The following is a 20,158-nucleotide window of genomic DNA, read 5'->3' on the forward strand; positions in this document are numbered from 1 at the left end:
AGAGGACAGCTCCTCAGAGCATGGAGGTGCAAAATAGTAGACGCCAATATGTTGAGTCTCTGTGACTTCATCTTGTTTCATTTTGTCTTCTTCATACTGGGTCTCTCTATATGGCACAGCTGGAATTAGAGCTCAACGCCTTCCTGCCTCCTCTACCCAGAGCTGTGCTCATTCTTGATATGTGTATGTTTCCTTACAAGTCAGTTATAACAGAGAACCCATGGAAAGGCAATGGAACTTTAGAGGAATACTCGAGGGCCACACATGGGATTTAAAGCACTTATGTTTATAAAGTCCTGGCTATCCTGGAACTTGCTCTGTAGACCAGGCTAGCCTCAAACTCACAAAGATCTGCCTGCCTCTGCCTCCCGAGTGCTGGAATTAAAGGTATGCACCACCACAACCTGACTTGAGTTCACTTTTTTTTTTTACTTTATTTATTCTAATTTAGGTTGGTTTTAATTTAGGTAAGCCTGGGCTCTTCACCATTTTCCTTTACCTGATCCTCCATCAGAAACCCTGTAACTCATTCCTGCTTTTAAGGAAACCCTATTTGGAAATGTTTATTTATGAAAGTATGCACATACTTATCTCCCAGGTGGTAGTTTTTCCATCTTTGGTGATATTTTAATCTACTCTAATAGTACAGTTGTCTTCTATGACGCCTGTGTCATTCATGTCTGTAGTCACAGGCAACCGAAAGTCTTTGATATTCCTTCTGTTCCATTCCCTTTGTCACCGCCGAATGACAGTTCCAAGCAGTTTTCCTATATTATTCCTTAAATGTTGGAGTCATTTGTCATTTAAAGCGTGTCGTGGTTTAGACATGAAATGGTCCACATAAGTTTGTGCTTGAACACTTGCTTCCCCGTTGATAATTCTGTTTTTTAAAGTTACAGAGACTTGCGGAGGTACAGTTGAGTTGGAGGAAGTGGTTCACTGAGGTCTAGCCTTTGGAAGTTAGAGTTGGATCTAGTCTGATTCCTTTGCTTCCTGATTCTGCCAAGAAATACCAAGCAGTGGCTCCACACTTCTGCCACCAAAGGCCCTCACTGTCATGCCTCCCTCACCATGATGGACAGTCTCTCTTCAAACCACGAGCCGAAGTAAACCTTTCCTCCATTAAGTCATTTTTAATAGGTGTTATGTCACATAATGGGGAAAATGGCTAATACAATATGAAGGAAAGCTCTCAGTTTTTGCCTGTTCATTCACTGGCCCACTTACTGGATCTTAATTGGCTCACAATATTAATTTCGGTTTTTTCTTCTTGTTGTTGTTTGTTTTGTTTTTCGAGACAGGGTTTCTCTGTGGCTTTGGAGCCTGTCCTGGAACTAGCTCTGTAGACCAGGCTGGTCTCGAACTCACAGAGATCCGCCTTCCTCTACCTCCCGAGTGCTGGGATTAAAGGTGTGCTCCACCACCGCCTAGCCACAAATATCACTCTTAACTAGTCACTTGAACAATCACAGTGTGATGACTTGACTCACCTCTTAAGATTTATAGTGGGTTGAATAGCACCCTCCACCAAATGTACCAAATCCCTGGAACCTGTGAGTGTTAAATTATTGGAACAGGGAGTTTGTAGATGTATTTAAGTATTTGGGCATGAGATCCTTCTGGAGGACCCAGGTGAGCCCTAAATTCAATTGAGTGCCCATATAGGAAATGGAAGAAAGCTGTGAAAAGTCAGATCCAAGTATTGAAGATGTGCAGCTATAGCTAAAGAACACCTAGAACCACCTGCAACTGAAGATGAAATGGAGCCTTCTCCCTTAGGGCCTTTGAAAGGAGCTCGGCACAGCCACACCTTGACGTCAAGTTTTTTGCCTCCAGGACTTGGAGAATAACATTTCTGTTATTGTCATTCATTTGATGTGCTGTGTTATTTATTTATTTATTTATTTATTTATTTATTTATTTATTTATTTATTTATTTATTTTGAGACTGGTGTTCTGTGGCACAAGCTGACCTTGAACCTGCTGTGTAACTGAGGATAACCTTGAACCCTGGAAGCGCCTGACTCCATCTCCAAAGTGCTGGAATTGCGTGTGAGCACCATCACACCTGGTCTATGCCGTCCTGGGGGGATCCAAACCAGAGCTTTGTGCATTCCAGGCAAGCAAGCCCTCTATCTCCAAGCCCATTTCTGATGTTTTAGGGTCTGAAGATTGTAATATTTGTTGTAGTCGAGTCAGGAGCCTAATACATGATTGAAGACTGGCTTTTGGAGTAAATATGCTGATAGACAGCAAACCCTAGAGACCCTTCAACTAGTTCTTTCTGTTCATATCGTTCTAAAATTGGCAGCAAATGGACACACAAAAAAATGTTTCTAATTTAGAGACGTTACAAGCTCACACAGCCACTAAGAAATCGCAATCAAAGTAAAATGCCTTGGCTCCTTGTGCCAGTTCACTGTAACGAGGTGATCTTAATCAGCTTCTGCGATGACAAGTATAGACTGTTCCTGCTTGCCCAGCCTTCCTTGGGCCTACATAACAGAACAGAGAGAGACAAGCTGCTTCATGAGGATTCTGAATTCACTGCTGATATCTCCCAGTTGCCTAAGTGTGGTTTTCAAACTCCTTCACCAGGTGTTCTAGCTGTTCCCAATCCAGTTCCAATTCTTTTCCTAGCCCAGCATCTTACTGAACAAAAATAGGAGCCGATGGAATAGTTGAATGTGCACACACATGACTTACACTGTATAGGACTGACCTCACTAACATAGGGTCCACGTCTTACATCAGTCCAGTACCAGGCCCAGGGTTTCTTTATGTTCCCAACAACTAGGAAAGAGTCAAGCATACCGTGGGTGCTCAAAAAATGTTTGTGAAGAAAAGAATGACTTTTTATGACCTACAAGCAAACCAGTATTTTAAATAGGAGCAAATACATAGCACCTGACATTTTACACACACACACACACACACACACACACACACACACATTAATCTTGTGAAATATTTTGTTTCTAATTTGAGAAAACACTATCATAAAGATGGTGTAGGCAAAGCTATCAGCCACTTACAGAGCTGAATGTGGTAATGAGGAAAAGCATAATTTCCTGTGCTTTGACAATACTGTGACAGGCATAGTTCCTGCTGCTTTGAATAGATTATGTACATAACTTGACCCTCTCCATTGATACTTGAAGCTGTGGAATCTTACTAAGTAAATATGACCCATCCCTCAGCCAATCAGCTACTGTACTTACAGATAGCATTGAGCACTCATGATCTTGCTACATTCTCTGAGAGTTTTCAAAAATTGAATCTCTGTCTGTCTGTCTGTCTATTTCTCTTTCTCTCTCTCTCTTTGAGAAAGAGTCTTGCTATGCAGCTTTCACTGGTCTGGAACTAGATGTATATAGACCAGGCCAGCCTAAAATTTGTGGTAACCTTCCTATCTCTGCCTCCAGAGTTCTGAGATTCCAGGCATGAACCACCTTACCTGATTTCCAGTGAGCGGGTCTGTTCCCAGCAATCTTACAGTCAAGTTTGAAACATGAGGCAAACAGGAAGGATTTAGCAATAAGTATTTCTCTGGGAAATTCAATATAGTGTGTGTGTGTGTGTGTGTGTGTGTGTGTGTGTGTGTGAGAGAGAGAGAGAGAGAGAGAGAGAGAGAGAGAGAGAGAGAGAATGTATATGTGCTGTATGGGTGTGGAAAAGGTGTCAGGTGTCCTCATTCAACTTACCCTGTGTATACCCCAGAAATTGAAATTGATACTCAAATGTCTTCTTCAGTGACTTGCTTCTCCACCACCTCAGGGTCTCTTACTGAACGTTTTTGTTTTGTTGTTTTGGCTAGACTGACTGGCCTCCAAGATATTCCTCCGTGTGTGTGTGTGTGTGTGTGTGTGTGTGTGTGTGTGTTTAGAGCACAAAAATGAAGATCAGAAGACAACTTGCCAGAGTGAGTTATTTCCCTCTACCATATGTGGCTGGGGGATGGGACACATATTGTCAGTCCCTGTGACAGGTACCTTTACCTTACCCTTGCCCACATGAATGAGTCCATCTCACCAGACTATTCATTTTTTACATATTTAAGACTGGGTCCCATGTATCTCAGGCTGACTTCAAACTCACTACATAGGTAAGGATGGCTCTGAACCTCTGACCCTCCTGCCTCAATCTCCTGAATCATGAGATTTAGAAATTCAAGGGAATGATGTCTGTACATTCTCCACTCAGATGAAAATGGCATCCTCTAATTAATGGAAAACACACAAAGAAAGGGACTATGAATGGCTTTTACTTATGACTATTATATGTCTGTGGCAAATAAAATACTCAACATATAATAGGCAACCAATGGATAATGGTAGAATAAACTACCAATCCATCACTCTGGCTTAACCTGGATTCTATGTCACTGGCTGTAAGTACAGATAAAAATCAGTTTACCAAGGGCAGTGGCAAGTTAGTCTTCAAAGAAATCTCTATAAATATATCCTTTCAAAAATATCTTAAAGGTCCAGCCATGGTAATCTTTCTAAACTCACTTCTAGAGAGGCTGGAGCAGAGAGATTCTGAGTGATGGGCCAGCCTGAGCTACATACTGAGACCCTGCCTCAATACAAAACAAAACAAAACAAAACAAAACAAAATACTGCAGAAGAGACCCTGGAGCTTCCAAGCTCAGAATGGATCAGAAAAAATAGGAAAAGATGACAAATGTCAGAGTTTCAAGGCAGATCAAACACTTAAGGGCAATTTTAACTAAGAGTGGGGAGTGTAGAAGAAAGTGTGACCACTGGAGAAATTAGTGAGGAGACATATGAACAGACAAAATGGACGATTCCAATGCTCTTTGTCTGGCAACTTAAAGGATTTAGAGTTGACATAAATAATTCATCCTATGGTAGAGAGAGGGTGGGATACAAAAGGAACAAATTTTGTACACCTATCTCTTTAAATGTACATGATATTCAGTGAGAGGAGCCTACATATATTTTGATATTTAAAATGACCTTAGGTTTCTTCCACTCTGAAAGGAGTTGATTTGTAAGAAATATAGAATTTCTTAAGCTAAATGTCATTGTTATTTTTCTCCAACCATCTAATAAGCATGATTTCCAGGCTGGTTTTCTTCTTTCTTTCTTTCTTTCTTTCTTTCTTTCTTTCTTTCTTTCTTTCTTTCTTTCTTTCGTTTGTTCGTTCTTTCTTTTTCTTTCTTCCTTCTTTCCTTCCTTCCTTCCCTTCCCTTCCCCTTCCTTCTCTCCTTCTTTCCTTCTTTCCTTCCTCCCTTCCTTCCTTCCTTCCTTCCTTCTTTCTTGAAGGGTATTTTAGTTTCTGATTATTTTCTTCAAATTAAACTTGATGTTTCCCCTTATCATAAAACAGCACACATACATATAGTAGTGTTGTCCAGAATACTAGTCTCATGTTCAAAAGTACTCCCAAGTAAGCACATTACATGAAGTCTCCAATTAAGGGGCAAAGCTCAAACTAAACAATAATGCTCTAGTGCAAAATATGTAGGCATGGAAGACGACACAATATGCACTCAATAAAAGTAGCATGCACAGCTCTAGTCACAGGATTGAGGATATCCATACCCAGATAATGTGCCTAGAGAAAGGAAAGACTATACAAACATCCAAGGGAAATATAAACTTATGAATGCAGGTCTCTGTCTTAAGTTTGCAACTGTGCTCTTTTTCACTACATGCAAATAAAATATAGATGAGTCCTCAAATGGTTTTTTCTTTCTCTTAGATTACAATGTCATCTACAAATAATTTTTAAAAACATAATATAAAAGTGAGCATGGTGGGGTGAAGGCACAAAAGGTACTTTGTTTTTCTTATTTTCATGCTAGGCTCATGAAGGTTACTATGGAAAATGAAGCATATGGTACTCTCTATACTACTGAAAAGTGGTTTAAATGTATGTGTTTGAGCTAAGAAAGACACACAGGTTTTTTTTTAATTTATTTTTTGGCTGTAACACGGTTTCCAAAATGCAATGTTCTTTCTAGTAAGCACGAAGAGCACTCATACTTTTGGAAATATTAAAAAAAGAAACAAACTTCTTTTTGTGTCTTGAGGACTTATGCTTCTCTGGGGGAAATAAACAGATTCTTCACATGCATGTATAGGCAACAAAACCGAGCTGTGACTCTGAGGGCTAAAAGAAGCCTGGTAAAGCTGAGAGGCTCTGAGCAGGTGAGACTGTCTGCCCACATGCCTTCTACTTCCGCGCTTGCTCAGTCCTTTTACACACACTCCAGAAAGCATGTCGTTCTTCTGAAAACTAACTTTAAAAGTCCATCCGCTAGAAGACTGGAATCGACATAGCTAAAATAGTTGGGAATTTAGTGAGATTTGAAAATACCTCCAATCCAGGGGTCTTTCCGTGAGCCTCTTATTTTCTCCAGTTCTGTTTTACTCATCTTGATTTATTCAAAGTTTACAGAACTGCAAAACTCTGTGACTGGTTTTTATTTTATTCTTTTATTTTACAGACAGAGGTTTTGATATATTGCCCAAACTGGCCTGAAACTTACATTGATCCTTATCTCTTATCCTCCCAAGTTCTGGGATTCTCAGCAGAAATGGCTAGGTCCAAGGTGCCTGCAGTTTCCATAAGCTCCTCATTTCTTCTGGGAGGAGTCCAATTAAAAATGCAGGTCTCAGGCTGAAATGGTCTCTCTCTCATATTAATGATAAACTTAGTGTCTCCTTCCACATCTCTGAAAATACTGGCAACCCAAAGTGCTCAGGTAGCAAAAGCACAAATTCCTATGCTGATTCTTAAGTACCTCCAGTCCTTCGGAAAGAGTCTCTCTTCAGAATAATACAGAATGCTCCACCAAAGAAAGAGTTTAAAAATAATAACAGTAGTAATAACTAGCAGCAAAAAGCCACACATGGTACCACCATCACAACAGAACAGCAATTGAGCACCCTCGTCTATGCCTATGCAACATTTTACTTTAATTCCAATATCATATGATTGGAGCAGATATTTCCGACTTGACACCCATTTTTTCCACCAAGGAGCCAGCATTCAGTCATTTCTAAATGTCTTCATTTTTATTCTTTTGAGACAGGGTCCCTTGTATCTCAGTGTGGCCTCAAACCTCCTATGTAACCGAGGGGGACTTGAACTTCTGATCCTCTTGCCTCCACCCACCATGCCAGTTTTTTCTCCAGTTCTAGGAATCAACCCCCGTGTTTCATGCATGTTAGGCAATCACTTACCAATTTAGCTATATCCCCAGCCCTAGATTTTTGTTGAATTCTACCCACTATATTTTGTCTTGGTCATTCTGGGACAGAATGGACATCTATTCTGTCACTGACCTTTCTGAAGTATTCCTCTCCCTTTCTTCTTTAAACTGAAGGACTCTGGAACTGTGCGAATTAACAAAACAAAACAAAACAAAACCGTTCATCTTGCGTTGTTCAGAAAATACACACAACAAAAACTTGCGTGGATATGGTTTCTTTCTGTGGTTTGGACATTTTCATTGAGCCTATACCCGGCCTTGTAGGTCAGTAAAGAAAAGTCAAGGCTAAAGGATTCCCCCACCCAGAACCTTTGTGCTGGCTCCTTCTGTCTCTCCATAGGAGGAACGACCTGTAGCCTGACACGTCCACCCATCCTACCCCAGACAGGCAGATGAAGGTCTGTTCACTGATGCTCTCCTCGAGTGTCTAAACCACAGGTCCGTGGTTTCATGTGCATTTCTCAAAGGAAGTGTTGAGCAAAGAAAATCAACTGGGTTTAGTAATACACAATCCCCCCTCCCTGCCCCCACTGCAAACCGGTGTTTTCATGAGCCAGTTTCAGGGGAAAAGTTCACTGTGTACATTCGCCCTGTATATTTTATCCTTGCTGAGATACTGGGAGAGCTGCTGATCTTCAATATTGCCGTCTGTCACTTAACAAACATGTACCCTTCATAAAGAACAGAGTGATCCACCAAGCAGCTCTAAGCACATTCATTTTACTTTTAGAAAATAGCTCATTTTTCTTCTTGCTACATGTTGCGGCCCAGCCGAAACAAGGGCTTTGCTTGTACCCACCAATGAAAATATGTAGCTCAGATGATGGAAGATTAGGGAAGACTCCAGAAAAGACCTGCAGGTCAGCTGATGGTTATCTGCTGCTCTCAAACTTGGCCCAGATTTCACCTGTCCTGAATTTGTCTTTTAAACCCCAACATTCCGTTTTAGGATTTCACCAAGTTCAAATCAGTCTTTCATGATAGGTGCATTTCCTTTTCTAAAGCTGATTTTAAATATCGAACTTCGATTTCAAGCCAGCCATTAGATGAGGACAAATTCAAAATTCCTTTCTAAAGCATATACTAAAATGTGGTCTTTAGTTTTACCTCAGAGGATTGCCCTAAACTGAACTTGTTTGATACTAGGTAGTCGATCGAGTTCATTTTGATACCTACAGCCAATGTGCTGAACCACCACCCTTTATTTTGAGATGATGTGCAATAAATTAAAACCCATTAAGTTTCCCAGCCCCCTTCTTCCAACAATGGAAGCTGCTCCAAATGCAGATATTTTCCTTAAATCTTTCACGTAACCCGCGAGGAACTCACAATCTCCTTCAGATGACCTCCCAATCTTTTGCTATAGATATTATCCATACCCCAGTGCGATGATGTCAACCCTCTTCATGTTTCTCACCATCTATGTCCCAGTGACCAAGAGGCCGGCATTTTTGCAAAGGTTGCAGGACCCATTCAACTAATCCCTCCAGACACCAAACAGACACGCCAGTCAGGTTTTAAAACTTTTTATTTGCATATTAAAAAAATTGTGCATTCCAATAATTAAAATCATTTGAACAAAAAAAATGGCACTCTGATTAAACTGCATTTTACATCCTGTAGGACACCTTGGACCATCTTGAATTTTACTCTATATTTCACCGCCTCCCACCCAACTTTTCCTTCGCCAACATGCAAGGTCTTTTCCCTCCCTGCCAGCCAGCCAGCCAGATGGGTGGGAGAGGCAGGGGAGGCCTTCCTGGTCAGTAGTTCTGAATCTGATGTGAAAGGGGCAGCACAGTCATTTAAACTTGATCCAACCTCTTTGCATCTTACAAAGTTAAACAGCTAAAAGAAGTAAAATAAGAAGGCAATGCTTGTGGAATGTACAGTGCATATTGGCGGCGCTCATCTCATTACGATTCGCCAGCTTGCTTCTCCTGTTCAATCGCTGAAGAAAAAAAAAAGATGGAGGCTTAGTGCACTCTACAGAAACACGATATTTTCATTTAAAAATCTCTTTTCATGTTACAAAAATTCTAGGTTACATAGGTTGCTACGATGAGGAAGTCATTAAACAGAAGTACAGTTATTCAATAAATGTATTTGCATAATATGCCTATGAAATATTCCCTTATTAAATCACTAAAGCCCAGCGTTTGTTGGCTGCAAAACAGTTTTTAATTAACCTTTGCAGGCCATATTCATCATCATCAAACTGTCGGCTCCTCCCCCGCACCACCCCCCATCCTCTCCGCTGCCCCTCCCTTTCTCCTACCCGCCCGCTCCGCTCCCGCCCAGCCTGTTCTGAAGATGGGTGGGGGCGAAGAGCTTACTTTCTTTTGAAGGCAGAGGATTTTTCTCTTGCGTTTCTGTCTTCTTCAATTTCGACTTATCGAATTTCTCGATCTCAGCCATATCGGGTTTGTCAGACATGGTTGCCGGAAGGAGCTGCAGGTAAAAAGCCAAGACCAAGGCTAAGAAAGAGCCACCCGCCCTCGCCTCTCCCAGCTCCGAAAGCACCTTCTCCAACCCCGACCAGAGGTTCCAGCTTGAAATCCTACTTCCTCCCTTCCCTTCCTCTTCCATTCCCGACTAAAGACCTTCAGCTCTTTCTACAGGGGAAAAAAAAATCTCCCTTACTGTTCCCAATGTGAAAAATCAAAGAGCGAAGGTGGCTCTCAAAGGTATTTCTGTACAATGAAATTCATTATTGCGGGATGTTAACTGCAATGTTAAAATATTAAAATCGGGTTAGAACGAAGCTACTTCCAGCTTTAGTGGGGGGAAGTCGAGTAAAAACTCTTAAAATAGAGTCAAGGTCGCAAAACGCACCTACAGTTTCTACATGGGCTTGCTCCCCAAAAAGATGCCAGGCGGCCCAGCTTTCTCCTCCGCACAAAGGCGGGAGCTGACCCGAGCAGCCGCCGACCACCGCCCTACTCGCTTCCTCTCCTCGCTCTAGCCCAACAAGAGCCGAGGCACACAAAGCTGCCTTCCCCACTTCTCGCAATTGCATCCTGATCTGCATGCAGGGCCCTTCGACCCTCTTTGCACACATTTCTCTGCAAGGACTTCCCAATTTTCAGGTTACAGCTCGGGTAGGTTAAGCCTGCCAGATAACAGCCCTCGAAGCCATCAGGCGTTCAGGAGACTACAGAGCATTAGAACAAAGGATCTATTTCTGATTAATTACAGCCTCCGAGACCAGGAAAAATACTTTAGGGGGTGAGGGTCGAGGAGAGAAAACAATTCCCCTCCAAACTGCGCAGCAAAATGCCCGGTTTTGTGATTTTTAAAAAATCATCAAGTTCCCCTTTCCCATTACTCAGCATCTGGAAGAGTTTAGCATCCCCCCAAAATCCCCAAAACAACCTGGCCTGGGAGTAGTACCCCTTGGACTCGCTTTAAGGATGAGGACGAGCAGGGAAGCGGAGGACAGAAGGAGGAAGGGGCCCTGGGGCTCACCCAAGCGAGGAGCGCGAACAAAGGGAGTCCGATCTGCTCAGAGGCTGCTGCCGATTGTCGGGAGGGGCGCAGCGCGCGCCGCTATATGCGCGCTCCTATGTAAATGAGGTGACGTCACTGTCAGTCCCGCTTAACTCCTTCGCGCCGCGTCTCCGGAAAGGCGTTCGGAGGCCTGTCGGACCCTCCCTCCCCCATCCCATCCACCAGGCCCTCGACCCACATTGATGGCGGAACTAGAAAAGGAACAAACGCCTTCAAAATGTGCCCCCCCCGACGTGTATTTTATTATAACGAACTTTTGCAACAACCGCCCAAATCTGTTCTGAAGGTTAAATTCACGATAACTAAGGTGCCTGGGTGGCACCTAAGGAGACAGGCATTCCTTTACTTCGAAACTGGCTTTGTCTGCAGCCAGCGTCCCCCAAGATAGGGTGCGGTGTCCCTCACACAAGGGCTGCTGGGGTCTGATTGCCGTGACTCAGCTTTTAGACCAGTGGACCGCACTCACCCCACCCGGCCCTCTTTGTCTTCCTCGGCTGTCTTCCCCCTTGATTTGAGAGGGCGATAAAGGATCCTTGAGTGATTTTTTTTTTAAAGAAAAGTTTCAGCATTGAAGCATCTGTATCGTGTACGATAATTTTCGTGAGCACTCAAGTCAGGTAACTAATACTTGCTCATGGTAAGGTAATTGGGAGTTTTATAGAATACACAGCCTCCTCAAAAATTAACTCAAATTCAACTTCTGCTATTGAGCGACAATAAGGAAGTTGATTTCCTTTTTCTTACTTTCATTAATTAGAAGGGATTGCTAATGAAAACCAAGGATTTCTGAAGACGACAATTCCACTCGCTCCTGCTATCTGAAGACTGAAAGAGAAGCGCGAACTCGGTTTTGAGGGGGAAGGTTTCGGCAGTTCGTGCGGATGAGACAGGTAGAGAGGTGTGGGTTTCAAAATGGCACCGGAGTCGGCGAGTACCAGGGACCTGCTTGCTACTAAAAAGTAATTACAGGTACCAAGCTTGGGTCTCCAAGAGGTGGGTGACAGGAGGAAGCCACACAAGTTCTAAAAAGGCATTGATGGGATTCTTTCTGAGACACAGAAAACTACAAAAGATTCCTTCTCCTTTTCTGTGCCCTGGGGTGGGGGTATTTCCAGAAGCCCTTTGCTAAGCATTTTTATGATAGAGGTTTTGCCTCTCTGGGAATGAGTCAAGGGTTATGAGGGAGCCTAAACTGCCTCTGCTCCAGCAGCTTGGACTTCTCCATTTCTTCATCCACTTCCCTTTTACTGGGGAGGAAGGAGATGGGGGTAGGCAGGGGAAGGTGACCCCTCTGGTTTCCCAGTTAATGCTCTGCTTGGGCTTGTGCGGCTGCCTTCTTGCCCTTTGAATGGGGGCCCTGGACCTGTTTGAGCACGCACGAGATGTCACCTCTCGGGTAACACAGCCCCTCCTGCCCCATGTTCACTTGCAGGCCTAGCCCACTGCATTGTTGAAACCCAGAAAAGATCTTACAGGGTGCATTCCCGGCCTCTTCTGCTAGCAGCTGCAGCTACCCCAGACACCAGTTCTGTGGGTTGTTTGATTCCATTTCCCCTCCCTCAGCTGTTGTCAGAATTTCTCAAACTCTCTTTCCTCTTCATGTAATCGACAAAGGAATGCCACAGCCCGACTCTTACTGCCTCCTTTGCCTTAGGAAAGGTTACAGAAGTCATCTCGCCAGAGGAGATGGGAGAGTGGCGTCTGGAAACATCTGGAGTTTCCTCCTTTGGTAACAGGCTAGCAGGCAGCTGTTGTTTGTAGCTGTTGCTGGAGAAAGAGCAGGTGGGTGGTTAGAAGGGAAGCCAAGGGCTGTGGGAACAGAGTTCACAGTAATGGGCTTGGCTGGCCCACCCGACAGGAACATCAGAAGGGAAGGGTGCTAAGGAGAAAATGAAAGGCAAACGAAAAGAATGGTATTAAAAGTGGTGTCAATCATTCTTTTCGGAACGCCTCTGAAAAGTGGACAAATGACAGTAACTAGCGGTTAGAGTTGTGGGAAGACCAAGTTCTTGGGACCAAGCTTTACAATGGCAACCACTTTATCCTGCTCTCATTTAAAATGGAAAGTTGAGAAGAAAAGAAAATAATAAACGTTTTAGTGTTTGCCATTAACAAAAACCTCAGGTGATTTGCAATTACTTCTCTTATAAAGAGACATTTATATATTTCATTGTATATTTCTACATAGCTAATACATGACTATATTACTTCTCTAACAAATTACCAATAAAAATGAGATATGTTGTTATTTTATAGCAAAATAAAAATAAGTCCAATTCTGGAGACGTAACTCAGTTGGCAGAGCACCTGCCAAGCATGCACCAAGCTGTGGGTTCAGTCTCCAGCGTGACATAACCCAGGCATAGAATGACATGCCTGAATTCTCAGCATTTGGGAGGTAGAGGAAAGAAGATCAGGGATTGCAGGTCCTCCACAGTGAGTTTGAGGCCAGCCTGGGTTGTAAAGCAGAGTGGTCCTTGAGTCTTAGAAGACGGTATTTGCTCAATAAACCAGGCTCGCACTGCTTTGGTTGCGTCCTCGGTACTTGAATTCAGTTCCCGAACCGAAAACTCCAATAACCATGTTTACATCTCAGACAGTTGAATCTACTTAGTATTAACTTCCAGATGTCAGGGATAATTGCTGCTTCAGGGAAGGAAACATTTATAAGTAGATTAGCATATGCTGGGCACAATAACCACTGAGGTGGGAGTTTTCAATTCCAATTAAAGTGACAAAGACATGGTGAGGCAAAAAAAAAAAAGATTGCTTTCAAAGGCACTGGTCACTTCAGCTGCAGGGTGCATTCTGACCTCAGGGCCCTCCAGAGAAAGGCAAGCAAAGAGCCCACCTGGCAACTGCCTTGCCTCTCTCATCTACCAGGCCATGGCACCCTGTGAGACAAGTACCAACAAGGTGGCCCCTGTCCAAGGCCATGCCCCACAGAACCAGGAAGCAGCGTGAGCAGACGCTTTGTTTTCTTTTGCTTTCCAGTGTGGGCCTGGGCCAAAACTGTGTGTATTTCCAGTGATGGAGAAACAGCCATTGAAGTCTGAGCTCATGAAAATGAGTCCTGCAATTCTGAATTTATGTAGTTTGGGGCGGAGCGCTAGTCCGAAGGAAAAAGAGGAGGAGCCTTACAACAGGGAATGCAGCGAGGCTCTCAGTTATTTGCTTGTTCAAACCCCACTCCTTTTGTCTGGTTCAGGGCCTCCTACCATCTGCCCCACCTGCCTGCAGCCCACACTCCCCTGAGGTTCCTACAATTGCCACCTTTCCTTTAAACTCTCCCTTACAGCTAACCCCCGCCTCCCTTGTACCCATGAGAATATAAATCCCCTTGCACAGCCCGGGGTTCCTTGGTAACAAGGAGAAGAAAAGACAAAGGAGGGAAAGGATCTTCAAAATCTCGTCCTAGCTCGATTTTGTAGCTCCCGGAAGCCTTTTAGAGTAGGACTCAGTTCTCATCCTTCGCAGTGGGTACCGACTTCCTCGTTTTACTACAAAAGAAACCGAGGCTCATAGAGTTTTAGCAATTTTCTCTGAATCAAACAACCAGTTTGAAGTCTATGTTCTTCCCTTGCGGCCCACTCCTGTCACGGGGTTCACTGAAAGGGATCTTTCTCCAGCGTTTTCCTCTATTCTTACCCACAGCAGCTCCACGTTGTGGCTCCAGGAAGATGGAACAAAGGGCTCCCCCTGCCAGCGTGAGAGAAATCAGTGGAGGAAAACCGGCAAGCACAGACAGAACCAAGAAGCCCCAGTGTGTGTGCAGCCCTGCTAATTTCCCTGCCCTCTCTATTGATCTGATTCAGTTTCTGTGCCTGCTTCATTCTGCAGCTTGAGTTCGCCTCTACAACATCCCCTCCAAGTGGTTATTCAGCCTCTAAATAGCCAGGGGAACCGGCACAGAAATGCAGAAGCTTTGAGTCTTGTCCAGAGCAATGAGTCGTTTGGTTTGGCAAGGAACCTGCATAGGAGGCAAGACAGTGGCAGGAAATGTTGAGAGGCAGGTAGAATAATAATAACTGGGAGCATGGCAGCAGTAATAATAATATGATATAATTATATGATAAATAGGTGTCATAAAATAATACATACATACACGATGTATAATTTATAAATATATACAAAGATCATAATGATATAATAACAATAAGAGCAGCAGAAAGAGCCAGCATTTTCTGAGTATCTACTTTCTCTTGGGAGCTCTCCCTGCAGTATTCCACAAGACCTCCTTAGAGGCCCATTATGTCCCTTACGTTGTAGATAAAGGCGTTGTAGAGAAATTAAGTAATCTACTAGCAAAACCCAATGATGTGGTTGAGATTCAATGGAGCTATCTTAGAAATGGACTCATTTATATGCTACATTTTTCTAGCATTCTAAGGTCTTCAGGCTGCCTTTGTAGACTAGCTAGGAATAAAGCTATATCCTATCTCAATAAAGCCTTCTACTTAACATACTTAAGGCTTTGGTAGAGGGCTCAGTGGTAGCTCATCATTAGGGCGTATGCGTAGCATGTACAAAACTCTGAGTTTAGTCCTCAGCACCCCAAAACAAAAACAAAAATAGCACACTTTAAAATATAAGAACTTGGGCTGGAGAGATGGCTCAGCCGTTAAGAGCACCGGTTGTTCTTCCAGAAAACCAGGTTTAAGTCTCATCAGCCTCATGTTGACTTGGAACTATCTGTAACTCCAGTCCCAGGGAATCTGACACCCCCTTCTAGATTCTGGCTTCTATGGGTACCAGACTCTGATACCCCTTTCTAGATTCTGGCTTCTGTGGGTACCAGACATATATATGGTGCCCAGACATACTTGAAATTTAAATAATTAAATTGTAGCTACTATGTAAGCTGGCAGTGGTGTCATATGCCAGTGATTCCAGCCATTGGGAATGGAGACAAGAAGATCGTACATTCAAGGCCGTGCTCAGCTATGGGTGTCAAAACTTTGCTTTGTCTTTTAGTTGTTGTTGTTGTTGTTTTTCTCATGGTGCTGTGATTCGAACCCAGGGCCTGACACATGCTAGGTAAGCACTCTACCACTAAACTTCACCCTCAGCCCTGGCAAACCTTTACTGTGAAATATATTCCCCAGGGCTCATGCGTTCAGCAGCGTGCTTTCCTTGCAAGTATGAGGACATGAGTTCAATTCCCAAAGCCCATCTGAAACACCAGGTATGGTGGTACTTACATGTAATCTCAGAACTGGGGAAGTGGAGACAGGCAGATCATGGGGGAGCACTGGCTAGCCAGGATATACTACTTCACTAGTTCCAGGCCAGTAAGAGACCCTGCTCAAAAAAAAAATCAATAAAAACATCAATCAAACACAAATAACGAGGTAGGCAGTGCAGCCAAAAGTTATCCTTTGCACACCCACAGATGCATGGACCTGCATACACATAAACACACACACACACACACACACACACACGAAATATAATTCCTGTATTACTAGCAGAAGGTGGTTAATGGCTTTAACGATGAAGAAACCAAGTGCAGGCCTTAGACAGTTGCTTCAGATTTGAAGGGAATGCTGACAAAGGAAGGCATTAGCTTCAGGGCTGGGTTTGCGGGTCTGTGGCCTGTGTGTTAGACTGGGCTCTGCACTCATCATGACCTCATGCATAGTGCTATACTGCCTCCATCTTGACATTCTTCATCATCTTCCACAGAGGTCGCACATGTTCCTTCTTCACGGAGTCTCCTACATTTTGAAGTCAATCCTACTCTTTCAGATTACAGATTCCTATGTGTCTCTAGTGCCGCTGCCTTGCTCTGTATCTAGGATGGGCCCACGTGCTCCTTTGACCCTTTTTTTTTGCCTCTAGTGACCTGGCCACAGCCTCCAGTGTTGCCCAGCTGCAGAAACATCCTGTTCTTGCTGGTGCCGTTCAACAAGTAGTGGTGATTTGCAAAAGGATGACTTAGGAAAGGCAAAGAAAACACATTTGAAAACACAAGAGGAAAAAAAATGGGCTTCTTAAACACAGTGAAGACTAACATACACTGAATTGGTCGCCACAGCTTTAGAGGTTACATGGTGTTGGTGTCCTTACTCACGTCCAGTCTGCTTGGGAGGAGTGTGGGACTCTTTAGGGCTGGCGGCACCAGTGCCACCGCTGGGGGATTCTTCATCCTTTTCACCTTTTGATTTTCTTGTCCTATTGAAGAGCAGCTTTGCTCGCCTAGGGCTGAACCACACTTGTGCATCACATACAGCACTTGTGCAGGCACGTGTACAAAACACACACACAAACATACATGAATGCACTCTCTCTCTCTCTGTCTCTCTGTCTCTCTCACACACACACACAAACATACATGAATGCGCTCTCTCTGTCTCTGTCTCTCTGTCTCTGTCTCTCTCTCTCTCTCTCTCTCTCTCTCTCTCTCTCTCTCTCTCTCTCACACACACACACACACACACACACACACACACATAGCCCACTCTGGAAAATCCTGGTCTTTTGATGTCTGTGAGAAAGGAGCTTCTCTATGTGACTTCCAGGGGTTCTTCTGGGAGGTTCTTGGGCTGCCTCACCAGGCTTTGCAATTCAGATCGTCAGCTTCCAAAGGCTTCTGGGACACCACACCTTTCACCCATTCTCTGATATTGATTGTAACAGGCTCAGCCTTTCCCCTCTAGTCAAACCTTCAGTCTAGCGTCATTACCCTTGAAGCTAGTGGCGTAAGGCAGTCATTACTTGTCCCCAGGGTTTGTAAAGTGCGCACATAAAGCTCCCTTCCTTTCTGCTGTGTTATACTTTTCCTGTCTAAGGGTGACCTGCAATTCGCAGCTTCCCTGTGCATGGACATTGACTGACATGTATGGCTAATGAGAGAGGAAACCTTTCCTAGGATCTGGATCCCCATCTCTGATTCTTTCTGATATCGGCTCTTCCTTCCCATGGGAGGTAATGATACCTTACAGTAAGTAATTCATGGTGGCATTTGGCTTTGTATCTCAAGTAGAAAGTATAAACCTGAATCTTACCCACTGTAAGGGAAACCACCAGGAAAATACCACTTGAGTGTCTATACCGTAATGTACAAATTAGAGCCTGGTCTATATAATTTGTGAAATCAACAGAAATAATAATCCCCAAATTTCACCCTAATAGGTTCAACTGCAGGTTTAAGATAAAACTTCGTCTTCAAATGGTAAACACTGAATTGCCATATGATGCCAGGAATGCTGGCATATACCTATGATCCCAGCACTCAGAAGGTAATGATAGGAGTGTGAAGGCATTCTTAATTACATACTGATTTCAAAGGGCCAGTGTGAGTTATATAGTGAAACTCTGTCTCAATAAATGAAGAGCTGGTGATATAGCTCTTTATAGTAGCAAGGCCCTGGGTTCCATTTTCATTGTCACAAAAAAGGATTCAGTATTAAACCACACTACAGCAGAGAAGAACCTTGAAGATACTGTACAATATGAAAAATAGTTAATTACAAAGACCCCATATTGTATGGTTCTATTTAAATTAAATACTCGGAGTAGATAAGGCCAGAGACAATATATGTGACAGTGGTTGCCAGGAGCTAAGGGTTGAGAAGGATGGGGAATGACCTTGTAGTTGATACAGGGCGCACGTTGGGAGTAATAAAAATGGTTTAGAACTAGGCAGAGGTGGTGATTATCCAGCATTGAAAGTCTACTTAGTAACAGCTGTGTACTTCAAAATGGTTTCCTGTTACATAATGCCACATACAAAAATGCTATGCACAAAAACTTTGCATACAACTTTCCAATGTAACAAAAAGAGTACCAAAAAGCTGGCAACCCAGAAAGGACCTTCAGAATAAAGGTTTCTTTGGCTGCCACTTCCACACAGAGAGAAATGACCATTGGATATGGAGCTGGTAAAGATCATTATGCCGCTCCCACTGGGCACTGGATGGAAATCAGTTGCATGGAAGAGATTTAGACTGTGTAGCGAGGGGAAATTGAAGAAAACACACTGGATTCTCGCTCTCGTGCACAAAAAGGCAGAAACTGCCAGGAAAATGAGAGCTAGCCCATGGAAATGGCTAGGAAGCACTTTGTGTCCAGAGAGAACTGATGCTTGTAAATCATTACATTTAGTCTGTGTGTGTGCACACAAGCACACCAGTGCATCTGTGGAGAATCAGTTATCTCCTTCCATCACTTGGGTCTCAGACTTGGCGGCCATCTTGCCCCTCTGTTGCTTGGTTTCTTTCACCTTCAGTGTCTGCGTTTTTGTTTCTGTTTTTTTTTTTAGTCTGGCTTCTGTTGGTTTGTTATTTGTTTGCAACATAAACCATGATTGCTAAAAAAAAAAATAACATTGATCACTTGATGAAGGTGTTTGTTATATGCCAAATTCCTCACCAGAAAGCTAAATGATAAATAATTTGAGAAACGCCTTTTTAATTTTATTTTTGTAAAGATTTATCTATTTTTATGTTATGAATTTGGGTGTTTTGCCTCTTTTATGTATTGTATCCCATGGGTGCCTGGTGCCTGAAGAGGTCCAAACAGGGCATCAGATCCCCTGGAACTGGAGTTAGAGATGATAGTGGGGCCACCATGTGTTTGCTGAAAACTGACTCTGGCCCCCTGCAAGAGCAACAAATGGAGGATTTTAACCCATGATTCATCTCTCCAGCCCCAAGATGTGCACTTTTAATGTCTCTATTTCCCATATGATGCTTTTTACTTCCAGCAGGATTTGTTATAACCTTCACAATGGTGATGCATTCTCCCCCACCAAGCACCAATACCAGCAAGATGGTTTGTGGGAGTGAAGGCACCTCCTTGGTAGTACCTTATGAGGCGACTCAGCTACAGTCTGACAGCGCACCAGTATTCCCAGCGAGGGAAAATCTTCAAAGGTGAAATGTGGCACAATTCACTCTGAAAATCTTAGTTTACAAAGTACACCCATGGTAACCACTCTCAGGAGCCTTTCGTTTCTAAGGGAACACTAGAGTAATAGGGCTGTCGAAGAACTTTTCAGAAGACACTAAAAGCAACAGCTGGATCAACAACCTGTTTGCTGGGCAAAAATGATCTCATTTATCTTAAAAGTAGACCATAAGGTCTGTGGATACAGCTCAGTAGTAGAGTGCTTCTCAGCATAGCATGCCACAAGGCCCTGGGCTCTTTCCGGTTACAATGCAACTATATAAAGGAGGAGGAAGAGAAGGTGGAGGAGGAAGGAGAGAAAGAGGAGGAGGAAGAAGAGGAGGGGGTGACAGGAAGAGGAGGAGGGACAGAAAGAGGAGGAAGAGGTTGGAAGATGTTCTTCCTTTGTTTTTCGTTTGTTCCCACCTTCAGTGTTTATATATTCAAAGGGTTTTCCAGTCAGCTCGCATCCGATTGGTGTGCAGAAACACCAGCTTCACCTGGGGAGACACT

General features: G+C 43.4%; 1 protein-coding gene and 1 long non-coding RNA gene across 3 annotated transcripts; one reads left to right on the plus strand and one right to left on the minus strand.

The window, feature by feature from the left end:
- Positions 1-8,756: 8,756 nt before the first annotated feature.
- Tmsb4x (thymosin beta 4 X-linked) lies at positions 8,757-10,823 on the minus strand. The gene is made up of 3 exons (XM_075958954.1): positions 10,715-10,823; positions 9,583-9,697; positions 8,757-9,197 (listed from the first exon to the last, which is right to left on the minus strand). The coding sequence occupies exons 2-3, from the start codon at positions 9,680-9,682 to the stop codon at positions 9,163-9,165; spliced, it is 135 nt and encodes a 44-aa protein (XP_075815069.1). The 5' UTR covers positions 9,683-9,697; positions 10,715-10,823; the 3' UTR covers positions 8,757-9,162.
- A 66-nt stretch (positions 10,824-10,889) lies between these two features.
- On the plus strand, positions 10,890-19,956 carry LOC142841827 (uncharacterized). Of its 2 annotated transcripts, none has more exons than XR_012909103.1 (3): positions 10,890-11,393; positions 11,514-12,538; positions 14,411-19,956. It is a non-coding gene; the product is annotated as an uncharacterized LOC142841827 (long non-coding RNA). The 2 variants fall into 2 exon arrangements; XR_012909102.1 differs by having other exon boundaries at positions 10,890-11,373.
- Positions 19,957-20,158: the final 202 nt, after the last annotated feature.

The sequence above is a fragment of the Microtus pennsylvanicus genome, chromosome X (genome assembly GCF_037038515.1).
Source record: "Microtus pennsylvanicus isolate mMicPen1 chromosome X, mMicPen1.hap1, whole genome shotgun sequence".
In the NCBI taxonomy this organism is placed as follows: Eukaryota; Metazoa; Chordata; class Mammalia; order Rodentia; family Cricetidae; genus Microtus; species Microtus pennsylvanicus.